Source organism: Streptopelia decaocto (assembly GCF_964273445.1).
Source record: "Streptopelia decaocto genome assembly, chromosome: 2".
Taxonomy (NCBI): domain Eukaryota; kingdom Metazoa; phylum Chordata; class Aves; order Columbiformes; family Columbidae; genus Streptopelia; species Streptopelia decaocto.
In genome coordinates, this window is record NC_138655.1 from 121,111,996 (window position 1) to 121,133,490 (window position 21,495).

The window sequence follows — 21,495 nt, forward strand, 5'->3', positions numbered from 1 at the left end:
TTATCAGCTGGCTTGCTAACCAAAAGTGGTACAACTCAGCATGGTTTGTCCTCGCTGTTCAAGAGACCGAGGACCAGATGAGTTGGGGCTGCCACAGGTATGGAATGAGATGGATCAGCAGAACCACACTTAAAACTTGCTAAGCACCTACCTACCGTCAGCATCCATTCAGTCTTCACAAATGCCTCACTGTCAGAAAACCTGCTGAACTAAAATATGCCATATTGCTACACTATTAGTAACTTGTGAGCTATTATGCACTGATTACATAAAACTTTGAAATGGATCAAAAAAAAAAAAGGGGAAAAAAAAGCAAACAATCCAAGCTAATGGCCAAAAAGTCACCACATCCATTGTCTATCCCGGCATCAAAAATAGGATTGATTTATTTTTTTACACAAGTCTAAAGTTTCAAAATTAAATAAGTCTGTTTTACAAATTATTTACTTTCTAGAAGATCCATTTCCCCTTGAAGCACGCTGTGCATGCCCTCCTAGTGTGAACAGTTTACGGTCTGTGATCAGGCACAGACCTACTTGGCTGGATTTTTTTTCTGTCTCAAAATGGCAATTCTGAGAATCATAAATAACACAGCACAGTTATTGCAATTCGAGCTTATTCCCAATAAATAAAATTTATTAACGAAACAGCTTTCTATGCAGCTTAGCTCTTTCTTCACTAGCTTATTATTTTACACAGACTTGCTTCATGTTGCTAGTCACAACCAAATCGTGCCATCTCAAGTATAACAAGAATAGGAATGAAGAAATAAAAAATATTTTATATTATCCCAAATACCCTTTAATCTTCATAGAATATGTGCAAAAAATTACTTTCTAAAATTTGAAGTTATGAAAGTATTTTGCCTAACAAACACACCAAGGTATATCTACTATATGCTTATAAGCTTTATCAGAATACCAGAGCAGAAGCCTCCTGCTCATTAAGCTGCAATGCATTAGAGTACTTAGGGATGCTGGTGAACTTAAGCAGATGAGAAGCACCAGTGACAAGGCAACACAGACTCCTTTGGGGAGATATGAAGCAGTACTTTATCATGCCATTCCAATTATCTCCAACACTTAAAGTAAGCCTCCAGTTATCCCATTTTTGTTACACAAATAAACTCTCAATTTATAAAATAGGTCATGGTAAATTTTAAGTCCTGGTCTAAAAACAGCAAGGCAAATGGAGAAAGAAAATTGTGTGTGATATATGGTGAGTTAACACAGATGACCTCATGGCATTTTTTTACCATAAACCCACCGCAATCCTAATGACTCTATATCTGTGTCCCCAGTTTTGGTATTTTAAAAATGCATACATCATTGCTAACATTTTTCAACAAGAAAAATGCCATAATGAAATATTAAAATTATAAATAGAGTCCCTAGAGTTCCCGTCATCATGTTAGGCACATTTCTCTCCCAAGACAAACACTGCTATTCAACAGATCAAGTCATGCATGATTTGAAAAAATATACATAAAATAAAGAATATGCAGTTGAAGTGTTTGCGTCGTACACATTACTGTGATTCATAGCTTTTATTTATTAAAAAAATTCCCACAGGTGAGATTTTGGACTTTTAGTAATTCTCCTGTGCTCATCTTCTAAGGTCCTCGCAAAATGCTCAATATTGTATGAGCTCCTGATTAAACCAGGAAGTAAATCTGCATGCACGCAATTAAAGTGTCTGCAAGGGCAGATGCAGATGACAGTAATTCATACTCCAAGAAATGGGCTTGTGTATTTGGCAGATTAACTGTTCTGTATTCCATTGCTATGAGGTATGGAAACTGTACTGTGAAACAACCATTACTCATTCCCTCGGCTCTGAGCACGTAGGTTCTCTCTAAGGCAAGCCAGGCTGGAGAGGCCGGGGGGTGAGGGCTGGAAAGAGAAGAGTCTACGCGTTTCAGATTAACGTTTCTCTTGAATGGTTTCTTTTATTCCATTTCCCCTACTTTTTAAATTAGCAAATACAGTAGACCCAGAAGGGAAATACGCAAGGAGGAGAGGGAAAGAGGGGAGGGAGAGGGAAAAAGCAAAAGCAGCCAAAACTCTCCGACTTGTTCATTAGGGGGTTTGTGTTTGAACATCTGAATGAATCATGTGTCTGTTTTCCATTATTCTCCATATGTGATTGTTCCCTGCTTTGTTCAGTGATTTCTGGCCATTTTGTCATGACTGTGCTTACTTTGTTTTATATATTGTTCTATTACAGGGTGATTGTTGCTTTTCCTCTGCCTCACTTAGCAGTTATGCCACCAACAAAGAGCAATCTGAAAATGAGAGGTTACGTCAAAAGGTTTCCCTGGTGAACTCCCTTGCAGCATATATGATTACTTGAGACCCGACTGTTTAATTCATACCAGGGCAAAATCCTCAGATAACACTATTCCTTTGCACAACAAGAATGTAGTGGGTATCTTTTTAAAAACCTGAGGAATACTGGAGAATAACTTAAAATCCATTGCAGAGTGTTTCCTTCATTTTTCCAAGAGGAAACCTAACACTTCTTGCTCAGCAGTACCCTATTTTAACAGATCTGTACATTGATACATGGGGTATTTGAAATAATTTCTTTGCTGTATTAATTATTTTCCACTTTCACCTCTACTCTATACCTTGGTCAACACACACAGGATACTGAAATATATTTTTAAAATCTCAAATCACGTGATAACTTCTTCTGTCATCTCCCTGAATTTAAACCACCCTACTGCATTGTATAAACATCACAGTCTCAACTTATGGAAAAAATCTTAGAGCAAATAGACATATTAATCCATTCACAGACCCTCAAAAGTAACCAGTGATTAATACCACGCAGCATGCATTTAGCAAGAATAAATAATGTCACATCATATTTCCATCTAGAAACAGGTAAATAGTCTTACGGATAGTTAAGTACTACATATTTTAGCTAAACTTTAGCTGTCTCTCATAAATTGTGCAGACGGGAGAAATATGATCTAGATAAAATTGCTGTGAACTAGGTATCAAATTGACTAGCAGATCCAGTTTTAAAAAAGAAGTTCTCAATGGCTCAGTGCTGCACTACCTGCTGTACTATGAAGATTTCCACAAAAGTTTTCCCCAGGTCTGTTATTATTCAGTCTTTTCCAAATTATCTTCATTTATTAACTGTGAAGAGGATACTAAAGAGGTAAGTGCTGCAAGCACTCTGCAGACTTAAGATTTGAGAATAATCTTGGCAAATTAAGGAGTAGCCAGGAAAAAATAGGATAAAATTCAATACAGATGAATGAGAAGTACTAGCCTTAGGAGGGAATAATCAACAGCACAGAGAAGAACACACAATAAGGAATGTTGGGCTGGCAGCGGCAATGGAGAAAAGAATAACAGAACCAAGGGCTGCAGAGAATCTCTTAGCATAATTCAGCGCTGTGCCTTCGGAAATAAATCTATATTTTAAATATATGTAGTTATTTACATGGATATATCAACAAAGAGGAGAGTCACGTGATCACAGAGAAGACAAATGAATAACTGCTCCACACTATTGAAAATGGTAAGATTTAGGCTGCCTGACATCCTGTGCCCAGTTCTAAGGTCTTCAAGTAAGAAGTGAGCTAATTAGGGAGAGACCAGCAAAGTGCAGTATAATCAGAAACTTATAACAAATTTCCTTTAAGGAAAAAGTGAAAGAACTATTGTTTAGTCTAAGGAAAAGATAAGACAGATGCATAGCAGTCTTCAGATATATGTCTGTTGCAAAGAGAAAAGGAATAGACTGTTCTGCATGTCCACTGGGGATAAGAAGCAATAGGCTCAAATTGCATCAAGGGAGATTTAGGTTAGACATAAGGAAACTCCTCATTATAGCGAGGAGAGGGAGCAGGAACACACATCGCCTGAGGAGCTTTTGAGGAATCTCCACCGCTGGAGGCCTTTGAGTACAGGTTAGAGAAACGCCCCTCAGCAGTGGGTTAGAGCTGATCCTGCCCCCAGGCAGAGGAACGGACTAGCTGATCTCTTCAGATCCCTTCCACTTCTGATCCCTGGGAAGCTTTTCTGGTTTGTTTTTTTGGCAGCCTTACTGAAGAGGAAGGAAATTGTACCAGCATTTAAAGCAGCAAAACATCTACTCTTTTTATGCCGCAAAGCATACTATTAATAAATCCAATTACGTTTACGATCTTTTAACGGCACCACTTATGTCATAAAGATCCATCTTTGAAAATACAAAGAAATATCTTTACCCTACAGCGTAATACAACAGTGTGAAAGCAAACTTTTACAAAATTCCATCTCGCTGTTATATGGCCCCTACTATAATAATCTCAAAGCTAGCTACATTATAAAAAACACCAAACACAGGTATTTTTCTTTCTCAAAATTCTACCATTCATATTCTATACAATCTTTTCACTTCATATTTTGTGTTTCACAAATGGGTCCATTCCTTTCCTTGTTTACCACTGGCAATGAGAACGGAAGAAATTTCTGATCACACAGCACCACATTTGTGGAGTGGTTACCAGTCAAATATGCACTTAGAAACAAAACAAAAAGGTAAGGACAATCATTGAACATGCTTCCCCAAGACTCTCCCCACCAAACTTTAGGCACAAAGCTGAAGCAGCTACACTGACAACACAGTGGTCTCAAACAGCTAAGATCAGCACAGACAAACAAATTTCTTTCTCCCATGGACTTCATCTCATTATTCAACACACAGCCCAGTTCTAATCCAATCCCATCTGCTTGATTGGTGTTGCCATTTCAGATGGACAAATGTCAGGAAAAAAGGATGGAGTTGACACATGAGAGAACAGCGAACACCACAGTCTTGCATGGTAGTGGGAAGGGGGACAAGGACCAACATGTCCTTGTCTCCAAAGGAAGGTCTTAGTTGGAGTGTAAGAGAGTCATGAGCGGTCCCAAGGTAACCCCAACCTACCTGATCACAGACTTTATCTCTCACCCGTCACATGAGCAGCTCAGGCCCCTACAGCTCTCCTAGGCCTAAGCCCCAACTCCTCCCTGCCCCTGTCCCCAAGTGCTGCTACCCAAAGCCCTTCCTATCCCCTCACAGTACTCTTCCTCCTTGTTAAACCAGCTCAGAGCCCATTCAATCCACTCAGCCTCTTTGCAGCCCCATCACGCTGCAAGTCCTCCTTTCCCTACAGCTCCCCACATTGTACCTTATCTGTAAAACTCAAATATCCTGGCCACACAGCAGCCAGCAACAGGCATATTCATCACCTCTTGGCTTTGCAACAACTGCAGCACACATCTCTGTGACCTCTTCAGCCATCCTGCTAGGGCTTTCTCCACTTGGCCTAGACGCTCTTCCCATTAGAGTATTCCTTCATAATACCATCAAAACAAAAACAAAACAAAACAAAAACCCCTAGTCTTGTTCCTGGTGTAATGTTCAAAGAAATACAGACCGAGCAATGTTACCAGAAGTCTGCCAAAACAGTGATCCAAGGAAAGAAAACACATGTCCAGCAGACACATGGCCGTATCACTTCTGGTTGATGGCCCGTGATCGACCAGGTTGGTGGAGTTTTCTAAGGTTAGAATTGCAATTTTCCAGCCTACTTTTCTCTTGAGTGGTTAATGAATACTTGCTACTGTGGCAAGCAATAGGTAAAGGCACTCACTTCTACAAACTGCAAGAATTTTGCCTTCTCTTGTAATTTCACCAAATATCTTTGCTTCTTCCCTTCACACCTTATCTGGCCACTTGTGAGATACTCCTGTACTGAAATGTTTTTTTTCTTTTTACCTATTCATATAGAAATGTTGCCCATAATGTGCCTCTTATCAGAAGAACCCACTCTAGTAGGACTTATTACTACAAAAGGATTCTGTATACCACTTGTGCTTCTCCCCATAGATTTGATGGCTCTTCAGACTGGTAAATGAATAAAAATTCTGAGACACTAGTGGACATGTCAGTCAATATTTATCTAGGCAAATATAACTATATACATACACATGAAATATACTATATTTTGCTAAAAAATGTTGTTGCACATCAGCAGAAAAATTAAGAACATAAAGCTAGAAGAGGAATCATTTTTATAACTTGGTATTGCAACTTGTGGATCTATTCGCCTCATAAAGAATATTTTCTTCTTCCAATAGCATAGTCCAAGACTTCACAAAAATAGAAAAATTAAACCAGGTTTTGTTTGGGAAACTTTTCCCAAAGGTTTCTCTTTTTTATATGGGAAATCAATTTGCATCACTGATGATATCATTCAAATCAGAAGCACTATGTGGTTAGAAGGTAATTTATTTTTCTGTCGAAGCAATTTGATACTTGTTCTGATTTGTGATTTTCATTTTGTTTGTTAATGAAAAAAATTAATGAGCAATGTTACTGGAAACACCACTCAAAGCTTTGGTATTATTAAATATGTTTGTAATATATCGTACATTATGTTGATTGCACAGTTGGAGCCAAAGCCTTGGCAGTCAAGCCACCAGTCAATCACTCAAACAGACAATGAACTCACAAGGTGGATGTTTTGCACATACCTTTGCACTGATTTGTGTTTTTGTCAAGAATTGCCTTTGTGGATACAATTTTCCCATACCTATGGAGAAAACAAAAATCAGAAATACATGTTATTATATTTTAATAATGTACATAGTTTTTTTTCAGACATATAACACATATACTAGGAAGAGATCTAGTGCTCTTGAACAATGTTTGCCTGATACTGCTGGAGAGGTTCCTTCTGTCACTGCAGTTCAACAAACACCTTTAGAGTTCACCTGAAAAGCACTGCTCATTTGCCACATTCTATCCATCTCTGGTCACTGTGCTGCCCTGCCAGCATAAATGTCAATTATAGTAGGGATTTTAAGGCATCAGCACTGGTAAGGATGTTTCTTTGGTTGAATTAATCAGGTTTGTTTGAAGATTTTTTTATTATTATTATTTTTAGCTCCAAACAAGGTTTGTTTTAATACAGATGGACTAGATTCTTCCAAGATTAACAAAAAAGCAGGAGGTATGGCCATTTCCTTACACACATGCACACACAACTGTGCCCATGTGTGCATCCACACCGGCGCTCAGACACTCTACACTTCTGGTTTAGGTGAACAGCAGCTTTGAGGTTTAGGTGCATCTCCTCGCTCTTTCCAAGATTAATGTTAATACTCATTTGAATTTATGTTGCCTACCATATACAGCACAACACTGCACTACAATTTGATACTTACCATGATGAGGAAGGAATTTAGGCAGCTATTATACTACTTGTTGCATTAAGCAGCTATGCCATACAATAGGTTATCTGTCTTTATCTCACAGAGGTTAAGACTGAAAATGCAGACTTAACAGTAAATATCACAAAACCCTGGTAAAATATCATGGAAGATGGTCATTTATGACTGAATATAAGGAGAATAAGGAAAATAATTTTACTTCTCAAGTCACTGATATATTTTCATCACTGTTTCAATGAAGATGACTTCCTCTCAGATGTCCTTTCCCAGATTAAAAAATAAAAAAGAAAAAATATATATGCATATAAATACTGGTATTCTGATAGACTGGGCTTTCATTTGGAAGACTTTTCCATGGAACAACTTTCATCATCAATGAAAGACATACTACTACAAAATATTATAATAAAATTGTGTCTTCTAATGGCAAAGTGATATGCATGGGAAATAACCAAGTGTTCATCAACTATAAACCACTGAAAAGTATGGCAAACTAATTTTTATTTGAATAATATTTAGGAAAAGTAACATAAATTTGGTGTTAGTGATTTCTAATTGGAGTCCAGAAACCGGTATGTGAAAGACCTAGCTGCAGTACCCTTCTTTGCCTCAGAAGGAAAATCATGTCTCCTACTATACAGAAGAGGATTATAAAAGGCAACTAGAGCACTGTACTATATATTCAAGGCCATGCTCTTCTTTGTCCTACCAGACTGTAAGCATAGCCAGTAAACCAGGGGAAGAAAGAAAAAAAAGACCAAAAAATGACAGAGAGCCAAAGAGGGAATGGTACCATGACCCACAAGGGAAAAGGGACCTTTGTGCTTCGGTCTGGGATCCAGCAAAACTTAAATATCTCATGAAGCGGGGACAGCACCAATGGGAAAGATTGGAGGCAGCCTGCCTAAACATACTCTTTGGTATCAGGCAAAGAAGATTTGAGGCAATTTTGTGCCTGACAAAGTTCTCAAATGAAGCTTCCACACCGCGAGTGACATTTGACCACTCAGCTTTAGATAAAGGCGAGTGTCTCTCCATGTCTCTTCATTCTGTCTTTGTGACTGATGTAAAGTAAGACTTTCCATTTCACTGTTTTTCCTTTCCCTAAGAACCCACAAAAGCATTTGTTTCCATTCAAGTTTCTTTTTGGGGAGGAAAAACAGGCTTGCTTTCTTTTATTTCAGACTGAAACCAGTTAGGAAGAAGGTAAACTGACTTAAAGGCATTAATAGTTTGCACAATCTAAGTTGAGAATTGCAGAAGCCTTCATCCTCTCCATATACCACCCTGGCTTTTTTGGTGGCTCTGTAAACAGGCAAGATTTTGTGCTCTGAAGTCAGGCGTAAGCCCTTGTGCACCTCACCATGACGGGTACATGGGCAGGTAGTCATGGGTCTATTTTGCCATAGCTGGCTCCACTCCAAATATATATACAATCTATATATATATATATATAACACCGATTTAACATTAACTATGAGATCACATGCTTTTCCAACCTCAGGTGTTTTCCGAATTGAGGTCTTTATACTCACTTATGTTCCACTTAGTTTTATAATTCTTCATGCTAATACCTGAAGTTGACTTTGGCCTCGAAGACATTAGAGTACTTATCTTAGGAAGGCAAAGCCAAGTTCTCTGCCACTGTGATTTATGGTTGTTCAGTGGGCCAACTTACCCAGTAGGAAATTTGGCCCGTGTGATGCATCTTCATTTATTTGATCTATTTACATTTAAAATCAAACACATGAAAAACATGCAAAAACATGCCTATCTTGTACAGTAAAGGATCTCTGACAGATAGGTGGAAAAAGAATCCAACAAAAATCAGCGTCTAACCCACAAGCACTTCAAATAAAACACAACCCCTACCTAAACTTCCGCCAAAAAAAACTAACACCCAGCCACTATTTCAGTCCAGTCACTCCTAATGAATTGATATGTTGTTTAATCCAAGTCACGTGAAAGCTAAAAGTTAACATTTCTTGCCAGCAGAGACAGGCATTTGTGGTTCCACTGCTTTTATTACACATTTCCCAGAGTTATTTGCTACGTAACTGTGATCCTGCAAACACTTAGTTACACCGGAGATTTTACTCATAGAAGTAATTCTGTTTGGTTCAGAAGAAGTTTCCTCCAGCATGTAAAGTTACGTGCACATCTTCATGTTTGCAAAAACAGACATCAGAGAGGTAAGAGGCACCACAATAAAAAATGCTGTTATAGGCAATTAGCCATATGCAGGCAGTTTAATCTACCACTATAAACCTTGATCGCTACCTCAAAAAAGTAATTGGAATTAATTTGGACACTGTTTTCTTAAATATTTCAAGTAATTATTTTACAGTAATCAGAACATCAGTTCTGATGAATAATGTTAGTTTGTGTACTGCAAGCAATCAGGAAGGTATTTTGTTCCTACACATGTAGTCGTATTTCTTTCTTGCATGTGTGGAGAGTGGTATGTCTCTTTCCAAAGTTGTTTGGTTTTCTGTTTGTGTGACCTTTAATTGTGATTTGATTTACCCAGAAGTATCAAAATATATTCTTCAATGAGAACACCCACGTGCACCAAAAGAGCTGGCCTCTAGTTTTCTTCTATTTAAATGGTAACTACTATAAAATCCAACAGCCTGCACACCTCTGTTCTACAAACTACTGATACCATTAATGTAAAAAAATACCAGGTATGGTTTGGTTATCATGAGAAAACATGAACACTGTTCAATTTCCTCCTAAGTTATGGTGCATAAAGGTATTCTTTCAAAGATTTTGAATCAAACATTTCAGTCAGAAAGAGGTACTTGTGGAATTTAGTTCAACTCAATGCCTTATTACCAACTCTTCAACATAATGACTGTACCATTAAGGATAGCCTACTGCATCACAGTATCCAAAGGAATAGACACAGTGAATCTGTGAGACGGCTACCTCAAGAATGTGTCTAATGAACATCTGAACTGAAATTTCTATTCAAAGGATTTCCAGACATACAACATGCGTTGTTTTTCATTAGATTCTTCCCAAAGTGTTATCTAAATGCATAGTAAGCACAAATAAAATTGTTTATGTGTTTAGTTGGTTTTTTTAAACTCCTTTTAATCCCTTATATTCAATTATGCTTTTAATGTTTTCCTATGTAATAATTTTCATTTAAAACAGCTGGCCAGATATTTTAAAGAGGTTCCATGTCAGGAGCAACTATACAGACTAGGACTTCAGCTTATTAAAGAAGGACCCGTGCAGTGAGATGGTGACTAGTTATCTTGTTTCTCATAATACATATCGACTGCCAAGAAAATGATAAGGTTTAAAAACTGCAGAAAGTGATACTTCCCCAGAATGGAAAGTCACTTGTGGAAATCCTTGCCACAGCCCGCACTGATGCCCCACAGAGCACATCTCTCTAAAAAAGCTGTGAGACAGCTTCTAGGATGGAAAATCTGCCATGAAACTAAAAGCAGACACATTTATGGACCTGGGAGTCACATACTGCCAGAAACTGGGAGGGGATACCAGGGTAGTAGCATCGCACGTTGTCCCTGTTTTAACCCGGGCCAGCCATTCTTCCATTCCAAAAGAACATTAATTTCATGGCAGAAATACCTTCTTACGAACATGAACATTTTCATCTTCTCTTGTATCTATTGTTTTGGGTTGAAACTGTTGAAGCCATCTGATATCCAGTATTAAAATGACAAAGGTCACTTTAAACCACTTCACTTACAAAGGGCGGTAACACACCATGTCACATGGAGGGTAAGACCAAGGGAAGATCCCACAGAGAAACAATCTCTCTGCTCAGTCCTGACTACAGTGCTGTGTCAAAAACCACTCTCAAGAGCCCCATCCCACTGCACCCCACATTTTCTGACTGCTCAGCAGACTCGGGAAAGATGCAAGCATCGCAGAATAAGCCCTTAACATACATCAAAGTTGCAGTATCAACAGATCATTTCAAGAGCTTGCAGGCAGGCGGTCGATCAGCACTTACACTGCAGACAAAGCTCGACCCGGTCATTCCCAGGAAGTTATTTGATAACTGCTGTTAAGATGGAGACAGTTCCTGAGGGAAGCAGTTAAGCTGCAAGTGACACCACTTACCCACTACCCAAGCTGATCCCAAATTGACTTGAATTTGCTGTCGCACAGTATGGAAAGGATTCGAGGCATTTCTACTTTCCTGGGGGAGCAGGGAAGGCAATTTGGTGACCAGGGGTAGGAGGCAAGTGAGATTCAGCCAGGGTTTAACTCAAGGCAGAGGAACCAGGTGCCACCCACCCCACTGCTGGCAGGCAATACACCAATGTGGGAAGCCACTTACAAGAGCTGCTGGGTCAACAAAGAGATTTATTAGGAGGCCCGACTGGCTGGGGACACTCAAGTTTTTCAGCTTTTCCATGTCGTTATGGAAAACAAAAGCCTCTGGAATACATACGCCTCACTCTGTTCTTCAAGCCAGCCTTTGGGCTGGCCGCAGTGAGTCCTCTAACACAAAATGGTCGTCGGGGGGGACAGGTCAAGTCTCTCGCCACAGGTGCAGAGGCATGTACCAAACACAGCTTTTGCCCATTTCCAGTCACTGCTTCTATATTTTAAATAAATGTGAAACTTGGGCTTTAAACTCAAGTAACCAGTGTACAGAATTCTTCCTTGCTTAGTTAAACCAATGGAGTTACCATGTAATTTCCAAGTTCAGAGCTCAATAATTACATCCCCAGCATTAGAGTTCACCCAAGGCCTTACGCATTGCTCACAGCACAATTCATCCAACTGAAAACAGTCTGCATTTCTGGGCATTTAGGTAATATATGCTTTTATCTTGGGAACTTTTGTACTGGGATGAATTTGACCAGCAGTAATTGGATTTAGATAAGCAACTCTGAGGCTCTTTCATTCTTGTGAATTAATATATAAATAGCATAACTGGGTTTATTTTGTTTAAAGCAGACTCTATTAGGAAAATCGTGGATTTCGGGAGGGGAAAAAAAAAGCCCACATTATGAAAGCCAGAAGTACAGAAGGAACTGCTGTTGGGTTTCTTGGAGAGAAGTTATTCCTGTTATACGCTGCCACATGAACCTAAGACATCCAAATACACACAAAAGGGAAATTCACCCAGAAAGAAAGTTCTGATTTGCATGATCATTTTTGGGCATTTCATTTACTGCATGACATTTTCAATGCTTGCGATTTTCTGATAAATATAAAATGTTACTATTTATCTGTTAACAAAGACTGAGCTGCTTTGTTGCTATTTTTTGTGTGTTATATTTAATTTTTAAAAGGAAAAGTTAAGACTAAACTATTTTATTCACATAAAAATACAGTAATGAAATTCATGCAATTCAGAGCACCTTTTATTTTCACAAACCAGCCCAGAGGTACTTGCAGGGGATTTATGATGTTCTGGATTAACAAGACCATACTTCATTAAGAGTTTAACATGTAGTTTCTCCATCTTCTCTACTTACTTCAGCCTGCCTGTCAAGTTTACAAAAATCATTCCTTCACTAAATGCACATATAGGTTAGTACAGCAATTTAGAGTAACAACGTGTCCAAGAGTTTCAAAAACAGCACAAAAAAGGGAGGGGGGCCTCTTAAATCATTTGGCTGCACATCTAAAATGGTCCTGGACTTTCAGAAGAGCTCCTGAGTCATTAGTACTGAATTCTATGAGAGCAGGTCTTGCTCAGAAATTCTGAAACTCAGACCATGTATTTCTGTTCCTAACAATTCAGTCAGTAGCTCAGTTTTAAGCAAACAGTAACAAATATCGTAGCATCCATGAGGAGTGGATTTTGAAGAGAATGCAACCTGCTGAACCACTGAAAGTATGTATGCATATTCAATAATATCTTCTGGTACAGATATTTACTACTAAGGATGTAGCGATTTGACTCGTACATGGGCCTATTATCCACTATCATTTCATGGTCACTGAAAATATATTTTACAGAAGTACGAGAGAAAAAATCTAAAAAAAAAAAAAAAAACATAAAAACCCTATATGCATATGTCTATGAACACTACTATGGCTTTAGACAAAACCCACGATCATACCATTCTCTTGAGTCAGAGCTCCATGTTAAGAGGAAAGAACCTAAAAGGCTACTTCAGATTACTGATCGTGGCATTGACTTTACAGATCATATTCAGAAATCTTGCTTTTCAGGAGCAGATACAAGCACCATTTATCTAAATCACAGGGCTCCAATACAGCCCTGGAGCAGCCCTTTGGTGCTCTTTTACTGAAGAATACGGAAAACTCGGTAGTTTTAGTGAGGTTTGCTTCTTGTAAAATTTCAGAAAACTATGGCAGAGAATACTGTAAATAAACTTAAAATGTGTGTAGAAACACTAACAACCAGAAAAACCCTCCGCTGTTGAAATGTTAGCTTCCCTTTCCAGTGTCCCTAAAATCTGCTGCTACTGAAGCACAGGAATGCACCTCACCTTCATCTTCACTGAAATGACAGAAGCAGCTCACATTCAAGTTAGAAATGTATTTACAGGACAATGCAGATATTTACCAAGAAAAAGAGACATATTTCCTATTCAAGCTAATCTGCATTCTTAAACATTACATGCACATTCACCTCTGGAAAATTAGTCCCATATGGAAGTGTACAGGCTCTGAAGACTTATTGCATTTGTTTTTACTACTTGGGAAATAAAGCCAGGTAAAACAGAAGTTAAAGTAAATGAAATTTAAACAGATACGAAATTTCTGGAAATAAAAAGAACCTGAACTTTCAGCCCTGTAAGTTGTATGTCACTTCAGTCATTCAAAGGTAAATTTTTCTGTAGCCTTGTTCCTTTCCTTGCCAAAATAAAAATAAAATTTTGTCTGCATGTAAATGAAATCAAGTGGCTTGATCCAACACCTCCAGAAATGAAAGGCAGTTTTTTCATTGCCTTCGGTAGGTACAAGCTGAAATCCTATTCACAGTGCTTCTAATAAGGCTACAGATTTGTCACACTCTTGATACCCAAGACAGAATAAAATGCCACTTACTAAAGTGGCACTCCACATAAAAGCCTGATATTTTACAGTGTTTTCCCCTAGTTTGTTGCAAGTAAGACACTTGGCTCTTAGCTGCAATTTTATTCCTAAGCGCTGTTTATTTTGAATTGGTGCTATATATTATATTCATATCATATCTGTACATTTGAGTATTGAAGCTATTTAATACTATTTAAAATGTGATTACATTATTGTATATCATACTTAAATTAAAATTCTGACATTTATATTTTTGTTTGATAGAAAGCTATGTTTTTCTCTCACAGTTTTACCATGACAAATAACCAGTGTTAATAATTAATTAGCAAAATATTCTACAGTTGCTAAATTAAGTAGGGAAAACGAAATTCATGCACAAATTAATAACTATGATTTCATGCAGAACACTTCAGTCCTTCTTCTGGGCCATCATTAAATCTTCAACCACTAATTATTCCATATTTGCAAGAATTCAGATGTCTTAAAAAATAAAATGCAACTTTTGTCTGCAGACACTCAGTAGCACTGCTAAATTTTCTATATGATGATAGGAAGCATTATTGGGAAGACAGATTAGCGATCGGAAACACTTCACAGAATGAGAGGGAGTTTACCATAGTCTGTCACAAACAACAGTGCCAGGCACACCCTAATTTTCAAAGAACAGGGTGGGGGAAAATGAAAAATAAAAAATACAATCCAAACCCACCTTTTCTACTGTAAAGACATTGGTCATTAGCATTGGAGAAAAAAAATTAAGCAAATCTTTGAACTTGAAGAATTTCCCCTAACCAACAGTTCAATTATCTCAGATATGGTAGAAATAACCCCCACCAACATATCATTCCTGTGTGTAGAATTTATTTACTTTGTATGTTCTTGCATGCTGTGCTGTCTTGCATCCAATTTCTCATTCAGAGTCTTGTTTACTCATGGAGGATTCATTGTTAAATTACAGTTGGTATGAACCAGCGCGCCAGCATACCGTGATATTAATCTCTGAAGTATTCAGTCATTTAACAATAGCCTCATTATTCAAGGGAACTCTGAGTATTCGGTTTGTGCAGATTTTCTGACATTTCGCTAAAACAATTTACTCTTAAAAGAATTCAATGACTGCAAAATATTGTAAAATATATATATACACACGTACAACATATATACATACATACATATAGATGATTCCTCTCCAATAATAGCCAAGAAAAGGAATAAAAAAGAAAACAAGTTAAAGAAAAAAGCAAGAACTCCAGCTACCAGCAGGGACCATGAACTCAAACTGATAATTTAAAGCTAAAGCATTTTATAGAGTTCACACAGAGGCCATTTGAATCAAATGTGTGAGTGAGAATTCTTGAGCTCACAGAGTTCCCATTTCATTATTTACAAATTAGAAAAATCCAGGTATTTCGGATGTCTTTGGAAACAAGGTAGCTTTGAGAGGAACTCCTTCTTAGGATTTTTACATTGCAAAATACATATTTCAGAAACTACATCACAGTATCACAGTATGTTTGGGATTGGAAGGGACCTCAAAAGATCATCTAGTCCAATCTCCCCGCTGGAGCAGGAACGCCTAGGTGAGGTCGCACAGGAACATGTCCAGGTGGGTTTTGAATGTCTCCAGAGAAGGAGACTCCACAACCCCACTGGTCAGCCTGTTCCAGTGTTCTGTCACCCTCACTGAGAAGAAGTTTTTTCTCAAATTTAAGTGGAACCTCTTGTGTTCCAGCTTGATCCCATTACCCTTTGTCCTATCATTGTTTGCCACCGAGAAGAGCCTGGCTCCATCCTCATGGCACTCACCCTTTATATATTTATAAACATTAATAAGGTCACCCCTCAGTCTCCTCTTCTCCAAACTAAAGAGACCCAGCTCCCTCAGCCTTTCTTCATAAGAGAGGCGCTCCACTCCCTTCATCATCTTCGTTGCCCTACGCTGGACCCTCTCCAGCAGTTCCCTGTACATCATATAATTTCTTCTTTTTCTTCAGTATACTTATTTTAATCTTTTTATTTCCAGGGCTGGATTGTCAGAGTTGCATTCATTTTCAAAGGCCAAACTTTGACAAAAGTGGTGCAGAGGAGCACATTATTCTCTGCCTGAAATTTTAAGGAAAACCAACAAAAGCATAGATTTGGATTTTTATAATTATACAGACTAAAGTTCACGCTGCTTGCCCAGGACTGGGACAGAATACTTCTGGGTTTGAGTTTATTTGAATTTTAGTTAACTCCACCAAGTATATTTTGAAAAGCAAAGATTTTTTTAGTCCATTTATTTGAGCAACTCCGTAACAGCAAGACAGCCTCAGGAGAGGGTGTGGAAGCAGATTCGATAAGCTGTTTGTCCACAATATTTTTAAATAACCATGCACATGTACAAATTCAGGCATGTAAGAAGCCCAGTTAAACTTACACCAGGACGATCCATGTTTCTGAAGGTTAAAGCCTGCTTGTAGGCTCACAAATTAATGTGCTTGCTTGGTGTGGAAAGTCCTCCCTACAGCCCCAATACAATAACCAGACTTACACAGGCCACACAAGTGCATGTTTCCAGGCAGTGTGTGCTTTGCTTTCCTCAGTGCAACTACTACAGTAGTTAGTTTTCAGAAGACAGATCTGTTCTTGCTGGTAACTCATCACAACTCCCAGGCCAGGGTCCCAATGCAGGTATTCTCCAAAACCTTCTCTTAAGTGACAGCTTTGTCAGCATTAACATTCAAACTAGATGAAGCTGCCCAGCATGCAATACAGACACAGAATTTAAGAATTGTGTGTTAATTTTTTTTATGTTTTCAAAATTCTTTAAAAACCTGTAAACAAATACAGCAGTAAATGAAGTCACCTGTTACCAAAGACATTTACAGTTTAAAAAGTTATTCAGTTTAAGCCCTTGTCTATTATATAAATAATTCTTTATTGTCCCAAGAAAGATGAACAAAATTGAACATACTAGCCTCCCTGTGTCAGCCTGGTAAATATTTTTTGGAGAAGGGCTTATTAAAAACTGCACTTTGGATCAGGCTTTTGGTTTCCAGAAATATGGTGCCCTCCATCTGCCCCAGTTCACACCAACGGAGCAGCTGCCTCATTATTTTCTACGTTCGAGCGCTGAAGTTACACTTAAAGATAACATTGAGGGGCAGAGAATACAGCACAATTAGCATGTCTTGTAGCTCTTTGCTGATCAGTCAGCACTTCTGAGAACCAATGAGCCCAAGACAAACGAAATCTTAGTCAACCACACACTCCTCACTCAGGCCTTGTGCCAGCTTCTCCCGCTGGACGCCTTGGCCGTGAGGCTCCTACAGAAGAAAAGCCAGTGCTGGCAATTGCTGCGCTCTGCTGTGGTTCAGCTCGCACCCAGAAACAGCCACCGTGGACCACGAAGGGGTTAGATAAGACATTGGATTCATTAAATAAATACAGTCTTTATATATTCAGTGTCTTCTGTCCTAAAAGGACACTCGGTTGGTCCTGCCAAGCAGAACCTTGGATGGAGAGATACGAAAAAAGATGGGCTATATTACCCATGCTTTCTGAAATACACATGGGCAGATCTGGAGGAAGGAGCAAGAATGAAAATATTTTATGTTTCTGGTAGGAAATTTTACCCCAGGAAGGAAAGACTCACTGAAAAATACAGTGAGCACATCTTGAAATATGATCAGTAACACTGGATTTGGAAGCAGATTAGCTTCAGTCACTTGGGAGCCCTCAAAAAAAGACTTTTGTATATTACTGCCTTCAAGTGCCTTCAAATAAACTAATGGAATAAGATACAATCCTCAAACCATATAAAGATATACATGGAAAAACTGAAACCTCATTTTGAGTATTAGGCATATTTAAAGTGAGAGAACTGTGATTCACTGGGATAAACCCATAATTCTTCCTGTAACTGGACAAGGAGTATAGTACTGACAATTCCTGTTGCCCTCTACTATACCAAAAAGGTTTTGAAATAAACTTTTGGTGTTAAAAAATAACTGAGAAATAAATAAATCGGAGATGTCCTTTTATTTTGTCCTTTTATTTCAAGCCTTTGTGATAGACTTGGGTTGTATTTTCATGCCTCTTTTCACAGCCATGAAGGAGAGAAACCTACATTTTTACAAAAATTGAAAGCTGAGATTCCCATCTCATCACATGCCTCAGGATCTAAGGGTTTAAGAAACAAATATTGTGTGCATCGCAATAAACTTCTGAGGGTTGGCAACACCAAGGGCAACATCTTCATCAAATATTAGCGAACATCCTCAGCTACGGAAAAAAATACTGCTTGGCAGATGCATGTTTTGGGTCCCAGAAAACCACCTTGTGAAGAAAAAAATAAAATAACAACTAACAAATCCACCCTGTGTTCTATTCCCCACTTTATAAAAAGAGCTGGATTTAAGGATTTATGAAAACTCTAGTGCTGACACCTGTCACTTTACTACTGCTATCACACATAAATGGCAAGTATATCCTATATGGATAAATTATACTCTAGCAGCCAAAATATAATCTGCCAAATGTGCTGAGTTTAAAAATTAATAACACAAAATGTACAATGATCATCTCTACAGGCAAGCTGATGGCTTTTTTAACATCCCATCAGAAGCAATGAAAGCCCAAAACAAATGCAAAAGGGACACGGTCGGTCTTCATGTGTCAAAGACACATTCTACAAGAAACAGACCTATGGTGTGCAAATATTTACAGCTATGAACAATTTAATTCATACTCCGAACAGTCCTGAATGCACCCAATGGCCAACTCTCACAAAACAAGCATCTGCAGTATCAGGCCACGTATTTATGCGTCAAAAGCATTTGCACCCTTTCTCCCCACTTACTCAGATCATGGGAGTTTCCAACCCTTTCCCTTTCTACTGTTCATTAAAAAAAGTTCTTAAAAGTCCAACACCTTGAACATGAAGCCAAAGCAGAACAAAAGGTCCACTCCAGCTATTCATTTCCCACATGCCTCTGCCCTCTGCTTTCTTTGGGTTTGCTACAGACAGCACTGAGATCAAGAGAAAGACCTGTAGATATGCCCTGTTCTGCAGTTTCTGACAGTCATTAGAAGTTACTCTACATGCAACATTCAATTTTGTAAGACTACTTCCTAAGATCAGACTTCAGTTTCTTTTTGCTTCACACATTCTCAGGACAACTGCTCCTTTGTTCAAGCTTCCATGTTTATGGGAATGTTATCTCTCATTTAGCATTTAATATTGAGCAGAGTCACAAGAGAATCATCCTCTTGTTTGAGATTTAAAGGCTAGTGTCTGTTTACATTTTTAAGATACATAAACATACAAACATACACACAAAGTCTAAGCAAATTTACTCTTAAGAGCTGTTATCTGAATGATGATATTTAAAACCAGTTACAGTTTACCCCCCTTATCTCCCCTGTGAAATAGGTTTTTTTCAAAATCTGTTATGAGAGTAAAATGACAGCATCTCAAAAAAACAAGCTCTCTCCACCCTGTCTATAAGGCAGCAGCAAGGTTGGAGCAGCAAGGTTTAAGCAGCGAGAAATCAGCAGAAAAGACGAGGGAAACAAATCATTCCAGTGTGGGGTAGGACTTCCGTGGCCACCGGGCCACCCAAAGTTGAGACAGACACTTAGTGCTGCAGTGAAATTCTGTGATTCAAAAACACGCAAACACATAAGAGTGGAGAATGGCAGAAGAAAATTACTCAGGTCTGAACTGTCAACTACACTCACACACGGTAAGGAACACAATGACCCATCCATGCCACAGTCATGCAGGTTCTGCAGGAGAGCATGGAGTTACCTCAGCGAGCCTTAACCTAGCCCCGGCTTTCACTGCACAGCTCTAAAGCCCAGAAGTATCCACAATACAGATGCTCCTTCAGGAAGTTAAATGCATTGTACTGATTGGGTTCTGCATTTTTGTGCTCTGCCTAAAAGAAAAGCACTTTAAAAAAGAATCACCGTTTGCCGAAGCCTCAGGCAGTGTTCTCCCCAACCTCATCATGTCCCCATTCCCAGACCTTTTCCAGAAGGCCATTCTCTCTCCCATCTCCAAGATCAGCATGTTCAAGACCTGTTCAATTTTGACAGGAAACAATAAAAAAATCTACCTTGAACAGAAAGCCTTTTGACTCTTCCCTCACTTTGGAAGCTTTTGTATTATTTAATCCCTGCTCTGCCAATTTTATCTCCCCTTCCCCTCCTCCTCTTCAGTGGAAATTTTCTACTCTTTACAAGCCAGGCTCTCTGCAGAAAATTGATTTCCCCTAGGATACAGTCATCCTACTGTTCTATGCATGGTCATTAATGACCATCCTGTTCACCACAGAGACAGACACGGTGGCACTCCTCCCCCAGCTCCTTAGCACAGAAACCTCACAGGGGGAAAATCAGAACAACCTCAGAGCTTAATCACACCAAGAGTTCATCATCTGCAGAAAGTACCATACAAAAATCTCCAAATGACCTATTATCAGAGTTAAATAATTCTTGTTGGTTTCTGCCACTCTTTAGTCCCACTGCACTAGATTAAAATTTTTAAATCTCCCCAAATAATGACCATCATGTAGTTCTCTCCCTTGCAGAGCCACACGGGAATGAACTCTTGGAGCTCATGTTGGTTTTACCTGGGCACCAGTATCAGGCTATCCAAGGAAAGAATGCATTCCAGCACAGCCTGCAAAACCTGCCTGAAGATGTGAGAAAACATCCATAGGCTGCACTTTTTGCTGTTTTAGCTGCTTTACAAGCACCATGCCTCCTGGCTTCACCATCTCTGGGAGATCCACAATCTCATGTTTGATTGCAATGAAGTCCCATCCTTGGAGTGATGGACATTTCTCCCCTTAGCTCTTGGGTGGCTCGGCTGCCAACGGGTAAAGTAAAACTATTGTACTCACAAAACAGCTTGAGCCTTCTGTATAAGCATCAGACTGCAAACTGACTCCCTATCTCCTTCTTGACCCATGGGGTCCTTGTAAGAACTTCCCCATGTCCCTGCTGGTACAGGGAGGTACAATGGAGGACTGGAAGCCACAAGGAAGAAGATGGGGCAGTCAACCCCTTCTCTTCCGTTTCCTACCAAGGATTTTTATGTGATTAAGCTAATCTTGCTTACTGACTTGCATTACCAGTTTCAGCAGGACCAAAAAGGAAAACTACGAATAAGGCCAAAAGATAAGTGAAGAGCTTTTTTTTAAGTATAGTTCAGCTTAGTTACACTGAATTTGCCTCAATTAAATAGAAGTATCTTTAAATCAAAAGGTAAACTTTA

At 38.8% G+C, this 21,495-nt stretch overlaps 1 protein-coding gene across 5 annotated transcripts in view; it reads right to left on the reverse strand.

Annotated features, from left to right (window-relative positions):
• Positions 1–21,495, reverse strand: part of RBMS3 (RNA binding motif single stranded interacting protein 3) — a gene marked incomplete at its 3' end in the record, with an annotated part of 709,654 nt that overhangs the window by 314,704 nt on the left and 373,455 nt on the right. For all 5 annotated transcript variants that reach the window (XM_082045370.1, XM_082045371.1, XM_082045373.1 and 2 more), the window contains one exon: positions 6,522–6,580. In XM_082045370.1, coding sequence (XP_081901496.1) covers positions 6,522–6,580 — 59 coding nt within the window. The remainder of the gene's footprint in view (positions 1–6,521; positions 6,581–21,495) is intronic.